We start from the raw sequence: 21,167 nt of genomic DNA, 5'->3' as shown, positions 1-21,167 counted from the left end.
TTTTGGGCGAAGAGGCACAAAGAGCTTTGTCATCTTTCCACCTGGCTGTGGTTGTGGGGTGGGTTTGTCCTTTGCCCCGAGTGACCCAACCTCATTTGATATCTGGTATTCTGACCCTGTGGCCCAGCTCCATCTATGATGAAGCCGAAGCCGGTCCTTTAACTCTGAGGTCCAGAGCCTGGTTCTGAGAGGGGTGCACCAAGCATGCTTTCAAGCTGAAGTTGGTCTGCTGTTCATGTCCTGGGTTGTGGTGGAATTATTATATTTTCATAATCCTAGTACTAAATAGAGCAGTTTGGTGCCTCCTGACCTCACTTGTGTAAAGTTCTGTTTGTATGAGACACCCAGACCTCTTGTGCATGTAGAGCGTCTTTTGTGTGAAACGTGCATGGTCGCTCATAGGTGTGAGTGGAGTTCTTTGCTTCTAACACACCTTGTTAAACTGTGAGGAGAGGTTTTCAAGAGTCTTCCAGTGAAATTATGCAATATCTGAGTCTGTCTCCCTGATCCTCCAGGGCCGTCTCTCCTGCATTAGAAGAACAACCTCCAACTATTCCTTACCTAGCAAAGGGGCAGGTGGGACACACGAATGGTACAGAGAAGAGCGGCAGCGTTTGGATAGGAAGATGTTTGCATTTCTATAAAAGTAGATGTGTTTGTTCCCCAAAGGCGCTGTTGAATGATGCTGAGAAAGCGAAGGTTAAGTGATTGGTACTTGAAACCATGTCCTTGGTGATTGATTGATTGAGGAGTTCTCAGCCACCTAAGTGTAGGGTTGGCTTATTTAGGAGTGGATAACCAATCATCTCAAAGCAGGATAGTTGAATGAATACATGAGGAAAATGTGCTTAATATTCAGAGTTGAGGCTCTAAGCGCAGCCGGTGAACATGGGCCTTATGGTGAGTTGTCACGTCTACAGTTTTGTAGAGTAGTTAAATGTCTTGTATGTTTGCGTGTTTGTCATGGATGGCTTCCAGAGTGGACTTGTGTGGGCTATTAACTATATTTTTAGTCGGTGTCTGCTCAATATTGTTAAATCCTTTTAATTTTTAGTAAACAGTTGAAGAGGAAAGGATGCTTGGTTCGGGTTACTGGAGATAGAGTAGCCCCGAAATGGGTTGCAGTTGGACCTCCTAACTTGGTTAAAAAACTATAAGAAGGTTTTCATGGGCCCAATATAGATTCATCATGCGGGTGCGGGAACCTTTTAGTGATTAAAATCTGGTTTGAGAGAAGATCAGAAGTGATCCTCCTTCTCTTTCCTGGGATGTCTTATCTTTTTAGATATATTGACCTTGATGATAAAATACTTATTCATGATTTTGGGGTCAGTTATTTGCATTTTTTTCAAATTAAATATTTATTGTGAATCTCAAAATATAAAGTAATCGATGCTAACTAGTTGCCATTCCTTCTTGTTTATTAAAAATTGCCAAATCTCAAATGCAACTTTGTGGAAGGGAGCACCTCTAACCATGTACTCAGCATGAAATTGCTGGTAACTTTCCTGTGACTGCTTGTTGATCGCTCCTGCTAAAGGGATTCGAATATGTAGTTAATGTGAGATTTTTTTTTTTTTTTTTTACCCATTCACTGCGTACCTCCTGCTTGGCAAAAAACTTTTCAGAGTAAGGCAGGATGGTATGCCACAAATAACAGAAGAAAAATGAAACCAACTCGGGCGGTCAGTGAGAGCCGTGGCAGGGGCCTTTACCTCGCCCTGGGGCTCCACACTTGAGGGCCACTTGCTCAGCCTTTAGCCATTTTTACATGCTTGGAATGCCAGGGGTCCATCACATCATGTAATAGAGCCAGTGCTTAATTTGTAACTACACTACAGATTTACTATCGCATTCCTACAGGTGTGACAATTTGGGTTATTCCCGCCCACCCACAGCTGTTAAAATGGCCTGAACGAGCTCGCATTGTTACTTTTTAAAAAATATTTATTAAAGTGTTAAGTTATTTGCTGATGTTTAAAAGTGCCACCATGTGGTCGACTGTGGTTCTCTGTGATAAATATATGCTAGTGCTGAGAAATAAGTGCTAGTGCTGGGCACCGGCAAATACTGGCTCAAATTAATCACTTAAGGTTCCCATGTTTTGCCTCGTTGCGTTACTACATTCGCGGAGTATGAAGACGCATTGCTGCGATCTCCCAGCGAGACTATTTTGATTATCAGATGGCCAAGCAATAAGGTTCATTTGGTGCCAGCGAAATGTTTACATTGACCCGTGTTTAGAGTGGTGGCGGGCAAGTTTTTCTATAAAAGTTATGAAAAGTTTGAAAACTTCATTATGTTGGGCTTTACTTTTGAAAATCGGCATCTATAGGAACATGTTTTACATGAGTGAAAACAAGGTATATGCGTGTGTCCAAAATGTTTTTGAGTGATCAGTGCACCACAGTTTTATAGTATTTATGAGAAAATGAGAAGTAAGGGATGCCTTTGGATAGGGGTGGGCGGAATTTGCGTAGTCTCACTACGCAAAGCTGCGCGAAACTGTAAAAAATCTCCATGAGTGCGCAGAAATTCCGTGAACACGCGGAATTGCTTGTTCGCGATGCTTTTTTCCTGTTCGTGAACGCTGTTTGTGTGCTCGGGGAGAAATATCTTGCGAACACGCATTTTGAGAATGCGAACAAACAAAACATTCCGTGAAGCCGCGGAACGCAGATTTTTTGGCAATTCCACGTTCTCCGCGGAACGCAAAATTACCCAAACTCCACAAGCGGAACGGAATTTACTGCCCAGGCCTACTTTGTATACTAAATTCTCACGAGTTACTTGGGTGACAAGTTTTCTTAGTACTCTGGAGGAAAAGCTGAAAAAGGTATTTATTGCCATATGAAAGGCTCACCGGTTACCAAAGCCAACTCAGACATGTGAGAAAAAAACGATGCAAAGCCCATTAGAGTGAAAATTTGTGCAAACTACGACTAGGCCAATAATCTGCAACTACGCGAAACTACACTTGCTCAGAGTAATTCATCTGCCCTCCTTTGTACAACAGTGAGTACCATGCATACAGTGGTTTGCATTGGAAGGATTCAATCCTAAACTGGTCAAGCATCCTTGATCCTGCTATTGGTACAAGCCCTGAGCACTGCCCAGGATGCTGGCATATGGTTCTGGTCAGGCTGTGCACCTTTTTGTTTTCTTTTTCCAAGGAAGGTTGAATCTTGCAGTGTGTGGGGCATATTGGTTGCTGCCCTTTGCTATAAACCCTGTTGATGAATGTTGGGCCTGCCACAATATTGTGCACATGGTAACACCACCGGTATGGGCAACTACTTTTCCTTAAATCTAAAAAAGTAAATCCATTGTATGGAAGCAAGTTTGGAACACACATAGCTCTTCTTTAAGCAGCAGAATATTTTATAACTTAATTAGTTTTCATATTACATTATTTTACATTATATCTTTACAGGTATAACATGAACCTGGTATTAAGTCTGCTGTACATGAATCTAGTGAACATCCTTTAAGCACAATAGACAAATTGTGAACCCTTCCAAGTTATTTGATGGAATTACAAAAATCTATCCAACTTTAGTCCACATATACGTGACAGCCTTTCTAAGAACCAATAGATGCATTTGTAAGTGTCCATTACTCCACCAATAACTGGACTCTTTTAAACATAGAGGTTGTCCAGTTATGTATTTTTGTTTCCATTTGGTATGTTGACTGCAATTACAAATACACAGGAATGTCTTGCAGCGGTTCAAATGCGTTCATACAATTCACTGGGGCTATTATTAAAAGTAATTTACACTTGAGAGTAATTTACATGTGTAATTTATTATCGCGCTTTTCAGCAACTTTAATAATTTGGACTATTAACAAAATCAGGTTGTAAAGTTATTCAAAAGCGTAGACTTACAAATTTTCACCCTCAGACAAAGGGAGTCGAGCCAAATTTACGAGTGTAATTTACTGCTGCCAAAAAGAAACAGCAGCAATTTCAGCACCTCACATGGCTAACCTCTGGTAACACAACACCCACACATAGTAAATAATGAAGCCAGTTGACAACCTTCTCTGAGCAGGAGGGTGTTGTTTGTGCCAGGTTATACCTAATGAAAGGTGGGGTTAGGTGTAGGAATACTAAACGGTAAAGATGTTTTGTATATATTATAAGGTGTGCTTATGTATAATTGTGTGTGTGTGTGTGTGTGTGTGTGTGTGTGTGTATATATATATATATATATATATATATATATATATATATATATATATATATATATATATATATATATATATATATATGTATGTGTGTATATGTGTATATATATATCCATCCAGTCCTGCCAAAAGCAATATTGACAGGCGTAGACACCGTGAGTATAAAGCAAGGAACGGGTTTATTTCACAACGAGGGCCACTACGCGTGGCGACGGCAAGCCGCCTTTATCACAACGACAGGCTTCACATTCGGCAGCCATTATATGCTGAGTTACTTAGAAGGTTGCCATAACAACACTGAAAGCATAAACATAGAAGTATAAACTTAGGATAACATTGCATTGCTCAAATACAATACATTTTAAATAGGCAAAAGAAATGCAAAGTTCTATGTAAAAACATTCAGAACAATTATAATCTGTATATTTAAGAGGAAAGATACATTTCTTAATCCTAAATAACTAAAAAAAAAGTATTTACCCAGATATCTGCATAGAAAAAAAGACTACTTTTCGTTTTTCATATTGTTTATGCATACATCTACATTGTTACTTTACGTATTGCTCTCCGTATACGTACTAGTGAATACTGTTTGTATATCTAAAATATAACACTACATGATTTATCCACTCAAAAAGGAAATACCGTGATAGTAAATAAACATAGTCCAGAAACACATTGAAGGATGACTGTTAAATAATGTATGGCTATAGTTACAACTAAATAAATGCATGTATGAGAACCAAGTTGGAAATCAAATTGGAAATCGATACGCAGTCATTATTTATATATATATATATATATATATATATATATATATATATATATATATATTTATTATATTATATTATGCTTAGTCGAAAAGCACTAGCTCAACAGATAGTACACCACCTACCTTTGCACAGTGTTTGGGAGCTAGGCTCCTTCTGGTTAAAGCTGTATCCCATTGCTCTGGTTTCAGAAGGGTGTCCAGAAAGAATCTGTTCTACAGTTCGCCTCTTTCTTATGAAATATTTTAAATTCCTTTAGGATAAGTAAATGAAAGATAAGCATTGCTAAATGCCAGGGTAAATAACCCTGGAATCTCATCCATCTTTTTTTTTAATTAAATATATTCTATTTACAGTGACATTTTTTCTCTGGGGTTCGGGCCTTTCCGCTGGGTCTGTACCTCTGGTGACCCCCAGGACCTGTCGGTCACAGACCTTATTGCTGCTTCTGAGCTGGAAAACATCATTAATCAAGGAGGTAAGATTAACTGGCAGCTATTCCAGTGAGAATGCCCTACAAGTATGTAGGTGAAGGGCACTCCATGCTCATATTAGACATGCACAAACGCAATAAAAGGAGAGAGTCGTAAACAGTGCAACGTAGGTCAGTTCATAGTGTAGCATTTATACAGCACTTTGTTCCCTGTATTGGGTCGCCGAAGGGCATTTGTGGAAGGGTAACACGCTCCTCCCTCTGGGGAGTGCACGAGTGGCAGTGTGTTGCATTTGTTGTGAACCAGTGTGGGAAGAGATTTGGTATTGTGCATGAGTGACCAGTGAGGTTCTTTTCTGGTCTTGCGCAGGGCTGTCAGTAGGGCACATCAGAGGGGTCATTCTGCCATTGGCCGCAGAGCTTTTCAGGGCCCCATGCTGCTTGAACAGAAGTTATTTAGAGATTTTTAACTGAAAGTAAGCCTGCCCTTATTTAAGGGAACATAGGCCAATAAGTCTCGCCTTTGGGATCTATTGGCTTTCCCAATGCATTTAGCCATGCTGTACAGCATCGGTAAGATGCTGTACAGCATGGTGAAAAGCTATTTTTTTTTTTTAAAAAGGCACAATTACTCCTCTGCACGCAAAAATGACTCTGGTCCTTCATATGTACTCCCCAATGCAAGATGCACTATTAAATTAAAAAAAGAAATAGTGCAAAAGCGCTTTCAAGGCGTATTGCCAGGAGCAATTTGCAGCCTGGTCCACTGCAAAACCTGTAAGAATAAAGACTACGTATGGGAGGAGGGGGCGGCAATGGGGAGCAGACGGATATGATGGTTCGGCAACTCTAAGCGTGCAGGTGGGAGGGGGAAACAACACAATAGGCAGAAGCACACAAACGAAAAAGCCACAAAAGGGAGAAGCACTCGAGAGTGAGTGAAACACTAAGCACGGCAGTGGGGAAGAGAAGTATATGAGGAAGACAGCTGGAAAGCGCATGCGCTCTCATCAAGTGACTTCATTGCTGTATTTGCCCGGTCGATGCTGGTGCCTCTGCTCAGGGCGCTTTCTTATCTAAATTAATGTTAATGTCCAGAGTTTATGAAAACCTTACTGGGGGATAGTGCCCTTTTGGTGTGGTTATCCCCACCCTTTTTTGCCCCAATGCTGATGGCATTTACTCTGAAAGTGCACTGGAGCCCGCTCCCCAGGTCCCAGTTCACTCTCCCTAAAACACGATGTAGCAAATTGGTATTCCCTGTTGGCAAGGACTTTAACCCCCTTATAGGTCCCTAGTAAACTGGTGCGAAGGGCACCCAGGGCATGGGTGTTAAAGGGTTCTCCAGGGCCTAAAGCACTATTTGTGCCGCCATGAGGGACTCCAATAAACAGATGACAGCAGGCCTGCCGTTGTCGACTGCAGGAACCGTGCAAACTGCTCCAGCTGGACTTTACCCTCACCATGAGTGGCAAGGTCAAAGCACCATCTTTAATATGTATTGGTAACCCTTGAAGTATACCTCCTAAACCCAGGAGGCAGGGTGCAGTATATCAAAATTGTGGACATATAAGGACACATTTATATGTCCCTATATTAGCCCTTTCCATTAAGGACTCCTATAAGTGTTCAAGGGTCCATAGGATAACATGGACTGGCTCCCAGGGTTGCCTGCTCCGTTATGGTACCACTGAATTTGGTCTTGTTTGGTATCAAACGACGTACCTCCTCACCCCTGACATGATTCCAATGTCTGGTTTGATGTGGCAAGCACCCAGATGGCTAGCTTAGAGGTTTCCTACCTTAGAAGTTGCCCACCTGATTGTCCCAGCCTCCCTTTGCTCTGGCTGGCAGCTGCCACTGCCAAGACAGGAATCTGACCTCCTGCCAGGCATTGTGAGAGCCGTCAGGAGCCAGAAACAAAGGCCTGGCCAGGAAGGAGGTGACACCCCCCTTCTTGACAGGATGTCTAGTGAAGTGGCACAACAAGGCGGTGAGCTTCAAAGCTTGCACCACCTCTGATAACCACGCAGGCTGACGCCCAAAGGGGAAAGCTGCCCTCCCCCACGCGCATTTGCGCCCAGGCTGGCAGGAAAATGAGTCATAGGGTGTACAATCCCAGAAGGCTAGCCACACCCCTAGGGTGGGCTGCCTGGTCTGTGAAGCCAAAGAAGGTTTCTGCCATTTTTTGTGAAGTGGGAGAATAGAGGGTTCTGGGTAGAGAAGGTGACACACACCCCCAGATGTATTCACCTCAGGGGCAGATTACCTGCTAGGGCAAGTAGCCCATTGGGCACTTGTACCCACACCCCTAAATCTAGGATTTAAAGCACACCCCTGACACCAGAACCTCATATCTGTGAAGACTGTAAAGTAAAGCAAAGAAGAGACCCAAGTATGTGACAACAGGAGCTGCACAAAAGAAAGGTAGGATACTCTGCACCGGTGATGACACTCCAGGAACTGCACGAGTGCAACTCGTCCTGGACCAAAGTCTGGCTCCCCCAGACAGAGGGACCCCTTTGAGAGCCAAAGGCAACTCCAGACTCCCTTGGACTAGTGGCACTAGTCGCCTGCAACCCTGGGGAAAAACAGCATCCCAGAACAAAAGAATAACTGCCCATCGGGCCCTGTGAGGAGTCGCCCAAAAGTAGATGGTCCAGTGGAATTTGCAAAATGTAGTCCTGACCTTCTGCAAGTTTTAGGGAGCTACCGTTTCTTCCCCCCCCCCCCCCCCCGGACTTCCACACGTTGAAGCATCATCTTGTTGACCTTATCGCCACCAAGGCTTGCTGGTGACCAGTGCGTTTACCACCGTCTTTGTTGGAACGAGAGGTAACCACGCAACCCCTTCACCTAACCACGGCAGTGGCCCCGTTGTTGATCTTTTGCATCAGTTGCCTGCTCAGCACCATCTAAGTGGTAAAACAGTCTCACCCGCTTCAGCACCACGGACAGCTAGGACAACTCTGCACCGGGCTTCTCGGGCCAGGTAAAATTGAACCGACTGATGTGGCTTGGTACTGGGGCCTGCATCACCTTCACCCTCTGTGGGTTCCTCGTAACTCGACCTGTAAGTGACCGATTGTCACTAGTACCTTTTTCCCATTGACCGCTACAGTAAACTTTACAGTATTGAATTGAACTGATTTAGGATTTCTTCTCAAATCCATAACTCTGGTTATATGCATCCAATTGTGTTCGTTTTAGTGTCTAGATATATTTAAAAAATCTGCGTATTCCTATAAATTTGTCATATTTCCTTTGAGTCGTGTCAATTACTTATTGTGATTGTTGCTACTCTGCAATGCTTAACACATGTTCCTCTAGTAAAGCCTGACTGCTCTTTGCCACTCTACCAGGACTGAGCTAAGGATTTATTATTGTGAATCCATGGCCCATCTTTGCGGTGTCTTGTTAGTATTACATGGTGAGGCCGAACCAGCATCACCACATGATACTGCACTTTCCTCAGCGGCGGTTCCTGCATGAGGGCGTAGGGGGCGGAGCCCCACCAGTCTCCAGAGGACGGAGAAGGAGATTGACAGGTCTGAGGCTGCGGCACTCACACTGTCCATTCTGGTGGCAGTGCAGCACAGCCCTGTACATACACACGCTGCGCATGTGAGGTGGACGACTTCAATGCCGCCCAAATCCCGCATGTGCAGTGTGCGTCTGTGAGGCAGTGGTGAGGGCAAGCAGGCGCTACTTAGTGCAGCAGTTTTGCCAGTACTTTGGTCGAATACACGGCTCGACCGGATCTGTGACGTAACTCATAACATCCTTCGAGGATCCCGCCTCCTCCTGTGACTGGCTGACCCTTGTTGCTGTCAGCCTATGAGAATAGGAGGCGGGATTTCCAACACTGATTCCTTCGGTCTGTGCTGGGTTCCTATTTCCCTCCTTCCTTCAACGAGCTGCATCTGGGCCCCTGAGACACCTCTGGGAGAAACACCGTGTCCCTGACCAAGTTAAAACCGGTGAGTACATGTGCGCCTTGACTTGTTTTTCAAGGGCCGCCACTGATAAAAGCAGGGCTAGCTATTCACAATGATTAGAAAGTAAACGGCAAGAACTGCTATATAAAACGTTATATAAATGTGAATGTGCAGCTGCAGGCCCAGATACTAGATTGTTTAGGCGGCAAATGGCCATACAGTCGAGTTCTAAACGGGTCTTCACTACATGGCCAAATGCTGCGATCCTGGACAAATCCCTTATCTTCCAGTTCGTCTTAGGTAAGCCGTGCTACTTGCTTGTGCGGTGCAGGATGAACACACCACCCCCTCCCCATTCTGAATACGTAAAACAGAGCCCCATTGCATATTAATTCGAAAAGAGACAGTCATATTACCCGCATTTCAATAGGATCTCCTTACACTACAGGACAAAAGTGGCCCGGGAGACTGTGGGGGGTGTGGCACAATGACTGTTTACTGTAAGCACGCACCTACTAAATGCACACAAACATTGAACTCTGCAGAAAGCACCTCAAACGTTCATAACGCCCATCCTTCACTGCCGCATAATGGATGTACACAATGGGTGCTTTCCTGACACATACATAGATTGTGTCTGGGCACGCACAAGTTAATATGCGGATATTTGTTGCTTCAAGTTATGTGACTCTAATTACAAGCGAGTCTGAAAATTTGACCTTTTCAGAGGTTTCCAGACATGAGGAAAATTGGTTAAAGGTAACCGGCAAACCGCGGAAACAGTGATTCTGCTGGGATTAGGAATAGAGAAGTGGACATCCGGTAATGGCGGCCGCTGTTGGTATGGATGCCACGGGTGTGAGGAAGTGAAGGGTACGAATCAGAGAGCTTATTAGTTCAGTTTCTTGGGCGAGTGGTATGTAAACAGCACTGCACAGTTACACAGACCAGTGCACGCAAGGACTTGATCTAAAATACCACACAGACAATTATTTAAAAAATTAACATGGTGTTGTCACACGGTTTGTTTTCCCTCAATGATTCTGGTGTTTGCAGATTGTTGTATTTTAAGGGGTGGGATGTGCAGCCTTGGTAAGGACCTGGCTGTGTGATGTCACTTGTAGTGAAATGTTCTGCGAGGAGCTCAGATGGCATGGAGTCTCATAAATGAGTATTTTAGTGTTTCTTTCCTGGTTGGTAAATTCATTTATTTCGTTCATGAATGCGTTTATTACTGTTTTTTGTTTATTCAGGCACTGCTCTCTTCATATGCTATTCATTTTGCATGCATACTCTTTTATCGTTGCATCCATGCTGGGTGGTGTTCTTGGGTCACATTATCACATAGGATGCCTAGGGGCTTGTTCCCTGCATATGTTGCCTGTTTTCAGGGTGTCAATCGCTCCAATTCCTTTAGTTGTTACCCACTGTGGCCAATTACCTCGCATGTGCATTAATTGTGTGCCTGTCCAATACCGTGTGCGCTTCGGTGGTCACGGTACCATCTCTGTGCAGTGTTCGCCATTTTCACCTGGAGTTTTTTCAGATATTACACGACCACTTAATCAGCATCTGAATACTGATAGCCTGTGTTAGTTGAGCTCTGGGGATAGCCAGAGTAATTACAAAAAAGGCGAGAAGGACCATCAAACCCACCTCATGGCAGTCAGGCTCACTCGCCACCGAGCACTCTCCCCAAACTTTTACGCCTCACTACTTTCAAATGTCACCAGCCGCCACTGACTTTCCTACACATACTATGAGCTTTGATACTCTTTCTACATGCTGCAAAATGTGACTGACATCTGCCCCTGGCAACACTGTTTGGTGAAGCAGAGGAGTGCGCGCGGGTGGCGCTCGGTTTTACAGTGTTGACAAGTCAGTCGCTGCCCTTGGGATGCGACTTCCGGCCATAACTTCTCCTCGACATTCAGGCATCAGCATTACCAATCAATCATAAACTGTTTGCTCCTTGCAATGTCAGGTTGTGACTAAATTGTCTTCTAAGGAATCTGGGCACGTGAGTTTCTAATCCTGGCTCCCCCGTTTCACCACATTGTATGACCTGTGGCAAATAATAGTCGCTATAGGCAGCTTTTGTATTACGAAGTCTTTCATCCTGGTCGCTTTGTCTCAAGGCCTGGATGTCAGATTGCCACCACCATGCAAGCCGAGATGTGCCTTGAAGCACTCTTTCAGGCGCAGACCACACGGCCAAATGTCAGAGTTGGACACGCCAGAATATTCGGCAGGAGAGTCTATAGACTGTCTGCGAGAGCTCCCCAGTTTAAACCTGCATCATAAAAAAAATGGAAAATCTCGGGAGTGCGGCAGAAGTCAAGAATATGCGCCATTAGATGTATTGTATTAAATTAGAAAATGTTGCTTCTTAACTGCCATCTTTTAATGTGTTTGCTTTGGCGGACCGTCTCGCAGAAAAACTTCGGCATGGTTGTGTCTCAAGACACAAACCAGGCAGGGCCATGCCCTCACATTTTTTTTAACCATTGTTTTTCACCTGAAATTTAAGACAAACCCTCTTTTTAAATTTAAATGGCCACTCTCGCAGCTGTTCGGTAGTACAGACACAAACACCGTGCCCCGTACCACGCGCCTGCTCGCCGCACTTCTAGCGCCGTGAGCCCTTTTGCCCTCATAGATCGAACGCTAAGAGGCGCTGTACCTGGGCGCAGCCTGGCCATCTTGGCGGCGTGAGGCACTTGGAGCTCTCGCTGGCACCTTGCACGTGCTCGCCTCACTTAACACGGCTGCGTTCGATCAGCAATGTTTGGCCATTAATAAATAATCACACTCACTCATTGCCATGGGAGGAAGTATTGTGTTTAAGTTTATTAAACACAGGTTTAGGTTACTTTACAGGTGACTCAAAAGTGTAGTGTCCCAGGCCCGGTTACATCGACTTAATTATGTTTTGTCATCCTGTTCTATTTTAGGTCTTACTGCTTCCGGGACCCGTGTCTCCGGTAGAAATACCTCCCATTCTTGATGACTATTGTCAGGCCAGCCCCTCATTTGCGGAGAGGTGGGGGTGGGGTGTGGGGGGGGTGGGGAGGGGGTTATTGAGCTGGTTTCTCATGCTAGCCCTAATTTGTTGAGGGATTTTCAACTGTTGCCCCTCATTCACTGAGAGTTTTCATCTGTTCCCTTAGCTTAGTCCTCATTTGTGAGGTTTTATTACGTCTGTTCCCTCAGTCCAGCCCCTCATTTGTGAGGCATCTGTTCCCTCAGTCCAGCCCCTTAATTTTTGAGGTTTTATTACATCTGTTCCCTCAGTCCAGCCCCTCATTTGTGAGGCATCTATTTCCTCAGTCCAGCCCCTCATTTGTGAGGCATCTGTCCCCTCACTCCAGCCCCTCATTTGTGAGGCATCTGTTCCCTCAGTCTAGCCCCTCATTTGTGAGGCATCTGTTCCCTCAGTCCAGCCCCCTCATTTGTGAGGTTTTAGTACATCTGTTCCCTCAGTCCAGCCCCTCATTTGAGGCATCTGATCCCTTAGTCCAGCCCCTCATTTGTGAGGCATCTGTTCTCTCAGTCCAGCCCCTCATTTGTGAGGTTGTTTTTTACATCTGTTCCCTCAGTCCAACCCCTCATTTGTGAGGCATATGTTCCCTTAGTCCAGCCCCTCATTTGTGAGGCATCTGTTCCCTCAGTCCAGCCCCTCATTTGTGTGATTTTATTACATCTGTTCCCTCAGTCCAGTCCCTCATTTGTGAGACATCTGTTCCCTCAGTCCGCCCCTCATTTGTGATGTTTTATTACATCTGTTTCCTCAGTCCAGCCCCTCATTTGTGATGTTTTATTACATCTGTTCTGTTAGTCCAGCCCCTCATTTGTGAGGCATCTGTTCCCTCAGTCCAGCCCCTCATTTGTGAGGCATCTGTTCCCTCAGTCCAGCCCCTCATTTGTGAGGTTGTTTTTTACATCTGTTCCCTCAGTCCAGCCCCTCATTTGTGAGACATCTGTTCCCTCAGTCCAGCCCCTCATTTGTGAGACATCTGTTCCCTCCGTCCAGCCCCTCATTTGTGGTTGTTTTTCGTCAGCACCTCATTTGCAGATTTTTTTCATTTGCACTCTGTCCAGCCCCTCATTTGCGGGCTCTTTTCATCTTTTCCCTCAGACCAGCCCCTCATTTGCAAGGTTTTTTCATCTGTTGCCTCAGTAAAGTCCCTCATTTGCGTGTTTTTTTCATCTGTCCTCTCAGGTAAATTCCTCATTTACAGGGTTTTTTAATCCGTTCCCCCCACGCCAGCCCTCACTTGCGAAGCTTTTTCCATATCTTTCCTCAGTCCAGTCCCTCATTTGCAATGTTTTTTTTTTCTTTTCCATCTATTCCCTGATCACATCCCCTCATTTGCTGTTTTTTTCCATTTGTTCTGTCAGGCCAGCCCTCATTTGTGATTTTATTTTTTTACATCTGTTCTCTCACTCCAGCCCTTCATTGCAGGTTTTTTCATCTGTTCCCTCAGGGCCAGCCTCTCACTTGCTCGTTTTTTTCGTCAGTTCCCACAAGCCAGCCTCTCATTGCTCGTTTTTTAGGTCTGGGCCTGACGTAAGCAGCGCATGCGATGCCCTCGTCTTACCAGGCTTCTTGGAATCAATAGGATTCCAGAAGCCTCTTCTCAGCTCCGCCTTAAGTTTTGATTTGTGCGTGTCGTTTTGAGTCACAAATTATGCCAAAGGCAGTGCAATGATTGCACTGAAGGCATGTCAATAGGCGCTTGTTGCCACCCTGTCTCCTTTAAGCACCGCCCACCGGGATTTAATCTTTTACTTGCGGCGGGAGACTGTCTCTCCTAATTAGCCACTACGCACTTTTTTGTGATCATTCCCCTTTGGCAAAGGCAGCCGCGTGTTTATAATTGCATCGCGCTTTCACTTTAAGTGAAAGCGCAATGCAATTATAAGCACGCGGCTGCCTTTGCCAAAGCCCAGAGCTTTTTATGTATTTTTTTTCTCTTCCGTTGCACAGTTGTGGGAAAATCTCACGTTGAAAGGTATGCTTTATACGGCCGCTCCATCGCATATGCATTTACCTCCTTACCACAGTACACAAGAAACTTTTTCTAGCCTAGTCCTTTTTCTAAAGTAATTATCGTGATCGGAAAATATGCTGAAATAGACAAAACGTGGGCAGAAACAGGAAAGCAGGCGCAGCTCTGTTCAGATTCACTTATCTGAGAGGATACGGCAAAAGAGCTGTAAAAGCAAACTGCGAATGTTAATTTATAAGAAGCTGTGTAATGCATGGGTGCACATGTATCAAACTGGAGGGGTTCACTGGTCAGTCCAGAACTCTTCGAATCGAGTGTTTTGCTGTCCCACGGGGGTTCCCCGTGAAGCCCTCTGTAAGGTTTAACAGAAGCAGCTGACTCAAGGACAACCGCCTGTGAGAGGGCACATCCGGCTATTAGTCCGAGGAAGTACGCATCTGCAGTTTCATTTCCGCTTCCGACTAGCACCTTTCATGCCAGCGTCAATCGGGGGCCATCATTTTAAGCACAGAAGCAGTGGATTTATTCAAAGTTACCAGCAGATTACTCTACAACATTGTGCGTTCATGGCCTTGACACAAAGTATTCTGGGACTTGTAGTACGGGCTGCAGAAAGTTCCAAATCAAAGAAGTGTGTAGCAGAACGCTTTAGTTTCCCGATTTACTTAGTCTTCCAGGTTTTTGATTTTCCATTCTGGTGCTTGTAATCCTGATGGTAAAATTGGACACCTCGTTTCCGAGGCAAAATTGGACACACAGAAGTGCATGTCCAAAAGGCGAGGGTTACCCTACTCTGGACTCTTGGGTTTCTCTACTACTCACTCTCTACTAGTCTACTACTCACTCTCTCTGCTACTCACTCCTTCTCTCTGCTACTCACTCTCTGCTACTCACTCTCTGCTACTCACTCTCTGCTACTCACTCTCTGCTACTCACTCTCTGCTACTCACTCTCTGCTACTCACTCTCTGCTACTCACTCTCTGCTACTCACTCTCTGCTACTCACTCTCTACTAACTCTACTACTCGCTCTCTACTACTCTCTACTCTACACTCTACTCTCTACTACTAGTCACTCTCTACTAGTCACTCTCTACTAGTCACTCTCTACTAGTCACTCTCTACTAGTCACTCTCTACTACTCTCTACTACTCTCTCTACTACTCACTACTACTCACTACTACTCACTCTACTACTCTCTCTACTACTCTCTCTACTCTCTCTCTACTACTCTCTCTCTACTACTCTCTCTCTACTACTCTCTCTCTACTACTCTCTCTCTGTTACTCTCTCTCTGTTACTCACTCTCTGTTACTCACTCTCTGTTACTCACTCTCTGTTACTCACTCTCTGTTACTCACTCTCTGTTACTCACTCTCTGTTACTCACTCTCTGTTACTCACTCTCTGTTACTCACTCTCTGTTACTCTCTCTCTGTTACTCTCTCTCTGTTACTCTCTCTCTGTTACTCTCTCTCTGTTACTCTCTCTGCTACTCTCTCTGCTACTCTCTCTCTGCTACTCTCTCTCTGCTACTCTCTCTCTGCTACTCTCTCTCTGCTACTCTCTCTCTGCTACTCTCTCTCTGCTACTCTCTCTCTGCTACTCTCTCTGCTACTCTCTCTCTCTGCTACCCTCTCTGCTACCCTCTCTGCTACCCTCTCTGCTACCCTCTCTGCTACCCTCTCTGCTACCCTCTCTGCTACCCTCTCTGCTACCCTCTCTGCTACCCTCTCTGCTACCCTCTCTGCTACCCTCTCTGCTACCCTCTCTGCTACCCTCTCTGCTACCCTCTCTGCTACTCTCTCTGCTACTCTCTCTGCTACTCTCTCTGCTACTCTCTCTGCTACTCTCTCTGCTACTCTCTCTGCTACTCTCTCTGCTACTCTCTCTGCTACTCTCTCTGCTACTCTCTCTGCTACTCTCTCTCTCTGCTACCCTCTCTGCTACCCTCTCTGCTACCCTCTCTGCTACCCTCTCTGCTACTCTCTCTGCTACTCTCTCTGCTACTCTCTCTGCTACTCTCTCTGCTACTCTCTGCTACTCTCTACTACTCTCTACTTCTCTCTCTCTACTACTCACTCTCTTCTACTCTCTCTCTGCTACTCTCTCTCTGCTACTCTCTCTCTGCTACTCTCTCTCTGCTACTCTCTCTCTGCTACTCTCTCTCTTCTACTCTCTCTCTTCTACTCTCTCTCTTCTACTCTCTCTACTACTCACTACTCTCTACTACTCACTACTCTCTACTACTCACTACTACTCACTACTACTCACTACTACTCACTACTACTCACTACTACTCACTACTCTCTACTACTCACTACTACTCACTCTCTACCTCTCTACGCGCACACATATGCACATATATATATTCACTGAAAAAACCATAGGTTTCACACAAGTTATAGTTAGCTGTACATTTCACTCGTAAAAAACCAATGAAATTCCCCCGTTATAGTTAGTGCAGGCAACTATAACTCACGCGACCGCAATCCTCTGCTGATGCTAATACTGTATTTAGACACTTATTTGCCCATGTCTTCTTCCATTAAATTTTAGCTATACATATATTACAAATATTTTTTTTTCATAAAGACACATATGTCATCAGCAGAGGATTGCGGTCGCGAGAGTTATAGTTGCCTGCACTAACTATAACGGGGGAATTTCATTGGTTTTTTACGAGTGAAATGTACAGCTAACTATAACTTGTGTGAAACCTATGTTTTTTTCAGTGAATTTGCAAGGTTTTTTAAATGCTAATTCCCAACTATAACGTGTGTGAAACCTATGGTTTTTTCAGTGAATTTGTACGGTTTTTTAAATGCTAAGTTACTTTACGCCATTCGTGGCGTGCGCGCCCAGTTAACGCAGTTCGTTCCGTGCGCACCGTGTGCGCACAGTGAGCACGCGGTGCGCTTCGCGCACCGCGCGCCCACTTTACGCAGTTAGTGCCGTGCACGCACGGTGGTCACGCGGTGCGCGCACCGCGTGCCCACGTTACGCGGGATGGGCCATGTACGCACGATGCGCTTCGCGCACCGTGTGCACATGGGGGACGTATTATGCGCTTCCTTGTGAAAGGAATTCATTTGTAGTTTCAATAAATTTATATGCCATACGGGCACCATTGGCACACGGGGTGGGGAAAGTGTGGATAATTTTTTTTTTTAAATCTTTTTAACCGTACGCGTACGGTAAGCGTAATAGGCGATTTTTCGAAAAAAATTAAAATTGTTTTTTTGGCCTTGGGGGTTGTTGGGGAACACCTATATCGATGCTGGGTGGTTTAGAACTGAATATACTGCCCCTTTAGATGTTTTTGGACTTTGTTTATGCTGCCCCCCTCAGAGTGCGAGAGAGAAAATGGCGGCCGCCGCTTCCTGGTTTCGACCGATTCGAATGTTTACTTAGATCGAACAGCGAATCAGAATCGCGCTCGCGCACGTCACCGTACGCGTACGGTAAGCGCACCGTAAGCTGGCTCAGATATATATATTGATTTAAAGGCTATTTTCTCAGAATCTACTGAACAGATTTACACCAAACCTACAAAAGGCACTTCCTTGACCTGTAGACTACCTCTCTGCCAAATTTCAAGGAACTCTGTTCAGCTGTTCGGGCTGTAGCTGTGTCTAAAGGTCCTATGGAAAAATGCATGGGAAAAATGCGTTTTGGGACCCCCCTTTTATCTCAGCCCCCGCTTGACTAATCCCCCCGAGACTTTCAGGGTAGGAGCGGAGCACAGCGCCCCACCTATTTTGAAAATTTCGCGAGGATTCGTCGACCGGCGCCAAAGTTATTCAAAATAGAATGTTGCGGTTTTCCTATGGAAACAGGGTCCTAACTATAACTACCTACTGGCGACCGCCAGTAGGTAATATATATATATATATATATATATATATATATGTGTATAAATATACATATATATATATATATATATATATATATATATATATATATATGTATAAATATACATATATAAACATATATACAGCTGCATATCTATTTGGCCCTTGTTTGAGAACCGCCTAATGTGGGTAGATCTTTGCACCTTGCTCATCCCCTGAATTTGCCCCCTGCAGCTGTGTACTTCTTTTTTTTTTTTTTTTTTATAATCTGATTTTACAGTGAAACTTGTTCACGAAATTCCTGTTTCAAAGTGTCGTTTGCATAGATCCGTGCAGTGTATTCTGAGTTTTTAAGTATTTAAGGCACACTGAGCCAAACTATGCCTTGGCTTTAAAGTGAATAACTGGCTCTCACAACCAACTCCGGTAGAAAGAAAAAAAGAAGTTTGCTGCTATTTTGCATTTTGCCCTGATCTTTTATTGACAAGGTCTGCTTCTATTCTGCACTTTGCACTTTTGCACAATCCTGGCTTTGAGGTAGTTTCCCTTTTTTTTCTAGTTAAATTCTTCCTTTCCCTTAATCTAACCATTGACCTTGGAGCTGGCTGCAAGGTGACTTGAAACCTAGGGGCATATGTATCAAACGATTTTTTAATCGCAAACGCTGCGATTCGCAAAATAACAGCGTTTGCGATTAAAAAATCGGTAATCGGGATGTATGAGACAAATCCCATCGCAAAATTAAGGAATTGCTAATTTAGCGATTTCTTATTTTTGCGGAAGCATTTAAGAAATCGCAAATTGCGATTTCTTAAATGAGATGTAAAAAGCACCCAAATTGTGCGAATTATCCTTAAGAAATCGCAAATTACCACCAACTTCCAGTTGGTGGTAATTTGCGATTTCCTTTCACAATGCACTTTTTTTAATTTTACAAAGTGCCACGTGGCGCTCATACATGCCCTTAGGGCATGTATATGCGCCATATGCACACACATGCTCATTTCAGGGGTGCATCAGGGTGTCATCATGACACCCTTGCACCTTTGAAATTATTCCCAAATTGCGATTAGCAAATTGCGATTCGCTATTTGAGAATTACTTCCCATTCATTCCTATGGGTCTCCTGGCCCATAGAAATGAATGGGCAGGTATTCCTTAATTGCGATTTCGCAATTTACTAATCGCAATTAAGGAATTTTAAGAAATCGCAAAAAGTTTGCAATTTTTTAAATACATCCCGTTTTGCAATTCTCAAATAGCGATTCTTTAAAAATCGCTATTTGAGAATCGCAAATGGTGATGTTGATACATATGCCCCCTAGTGCTTTACTGTAGAAGTAAACTGGTTTATCTATAGAGCACTAATGATAAGTTTAAATGCCTTGAAGGTTTTGTATGTGAAACTTTAATGCATTGTTCATGTTGTTATAGGTGTAATGGTTTTAAGAAACCGAACAATAAATATTATTACTATTTCGCATCTGAATGGGCTCAACATGGAATGCAGCAATTGCTGTAAGAAGTATGAGGGATCTTGCAAGGAAATAGGATTTACTAGCGGGGGTCCCAATAGTATCTTTATTGGTGGGGTCCTCCAATAAGATTTACTAGCAGGGGTCCTAATAATAGCTTTATTGGTGAGGCCCTCCAATATATGAACATGTAATTACTAAACCATCAAGTCCGTAGGTCTACATGTTACAACCGATTTATTTGCCAGTCAGTCATATTTTTGGGTCAAGAAGACTATCGATTCCCGCGTAATATACATTCCCCAATAAGTTGTGTGTTTCCCTATTGTGGAGGGACACCTATAACATGCACGCACCCATGTATGCATGCAGTCTCCAGGTCTAGCAGATTAAAGTTTTATCCCTGTTAGGGTTTTAATATGGCCCCTTAGGGGTACAGGTAGTCGGTCGTCCTGTAGTCAAACTTGTGTCAAGGGATGCGATCGGCTCCTACATCTGAGAGTCTACCAGCCCAGAGCCATCCCTTGATGCAAGTTTGATTATGGGGAGGGAAGGTGGTGCCATCTTTCCATGTGGTGCAGTTTATCACCCTCCCCACGTTCTTCTCTATGCCTAAGCTCTCCAAGGAGGTAGAGAGGCTACAACAGCCACATCCTAAGCGGGCCTTTAATTTCTACATCGATAGGGCCAAGTGGACAAGGCTGTTTGGACTAATTCCACGAGGGCAAATTCTGTGACTATACTATACACAGACCTTGAAGTGCCTACAGATTGAGCCTTCCCTCGCTCTCTCAACCAGACTCCTGAACTCACTAAACAAGAAGGACCAAAATGAAACCAAGAATTATGGAAGTAAAGGAGAGAAATCTAACTAGAAAACCCATAGAGTTAATAAAATTGCCTTCACCCACTAAATATTGGCATGCTTCATCAAAGGGCTGCTAACAGACCCTGGTGCAGACCTGTGCTCAGGATGGAGTGGGCATGTTTTCAGACAAATATTCTTATATGAGATGGATCCCTATTGCAGCAAGAAAGATCATTAAAACGGTGTAACTGGGTACGCCATCTCCTTTATTAGGGGCCCCCCTTGGCAGGATTAAAAATTATAATCTGTTATATGGGAGAAAAAATATGTCCATTACGCTGTCTGAATGTACCGACGTGTTTCAGCCGACCGTCGGAGGTAGCAGAGTGGCCGCAACATAGACATCGCACCTTGATGAAAGTGTGACTATAGGGTGATGTTCCCGCTCTGGCCCCGGGTTTGGAGCATTAATGGCAGTTATGTGAAAATTACTCAACCCCTTCTGCAGGGCCGGACTGGGAACAGAAACCGGCCCTGGCAAACTGCTCCGCCGGGTGAGGGGGGAGTGCAGCCGAGCAGTTTGCGAGGGCCGGTTTCGGCCGATTTTGTTACAGGGGGCCGATATTGCTGACCCCCGGTAACAAAAACGGCCCCCCAGGGGCCCAAAACCGTCCCCCACACTAGCAGC

General features: G+C 44.5%; 1 protein-coding gene across 9 annotated transcripts in view; it reads left to right on the top strand.

The window, feature by feature from the left end:
• Nucleotides 1-21,167, top strand: part of UROC1 (urocanate hydratase 1) — a 424,295-nt gene that overhangs the window by 273,112 nt on the left and 130,016 nt on the right. For all 9 annotated transcript variants that reach the window (XM_085624432.1, XM_085624429.1, XM_085624437.1 and 6 more), the window contains one exon: nucleotides 5,318-5,439. In XM_085624432.1, coding sequence (XP_085480558.1) covers nucleotides 5,318-5,439 — 122 coding nt within the window. The remainder of the gene's footprint in view (nucleotides 1-5,317; nucleotides 5,440-21,167) is intronic.

Source organism: Triturus cristatus, chromosome 9 (genome assembly GCF_964204655.1).
Source record: "Triturus cristatus chromosome 9, aTriCri1.1, whole genome shotgun sequence".
NCBI lineage: Eukaryota > Metazoa > Chordata > Amphibia > Caudata > Salamandridae > Triturus > Triturus cristatus.
Note: the sequence above shows the minus strand (reverse complement) of the source record. Positions and strands in the feature narration are given on the sequence as shown.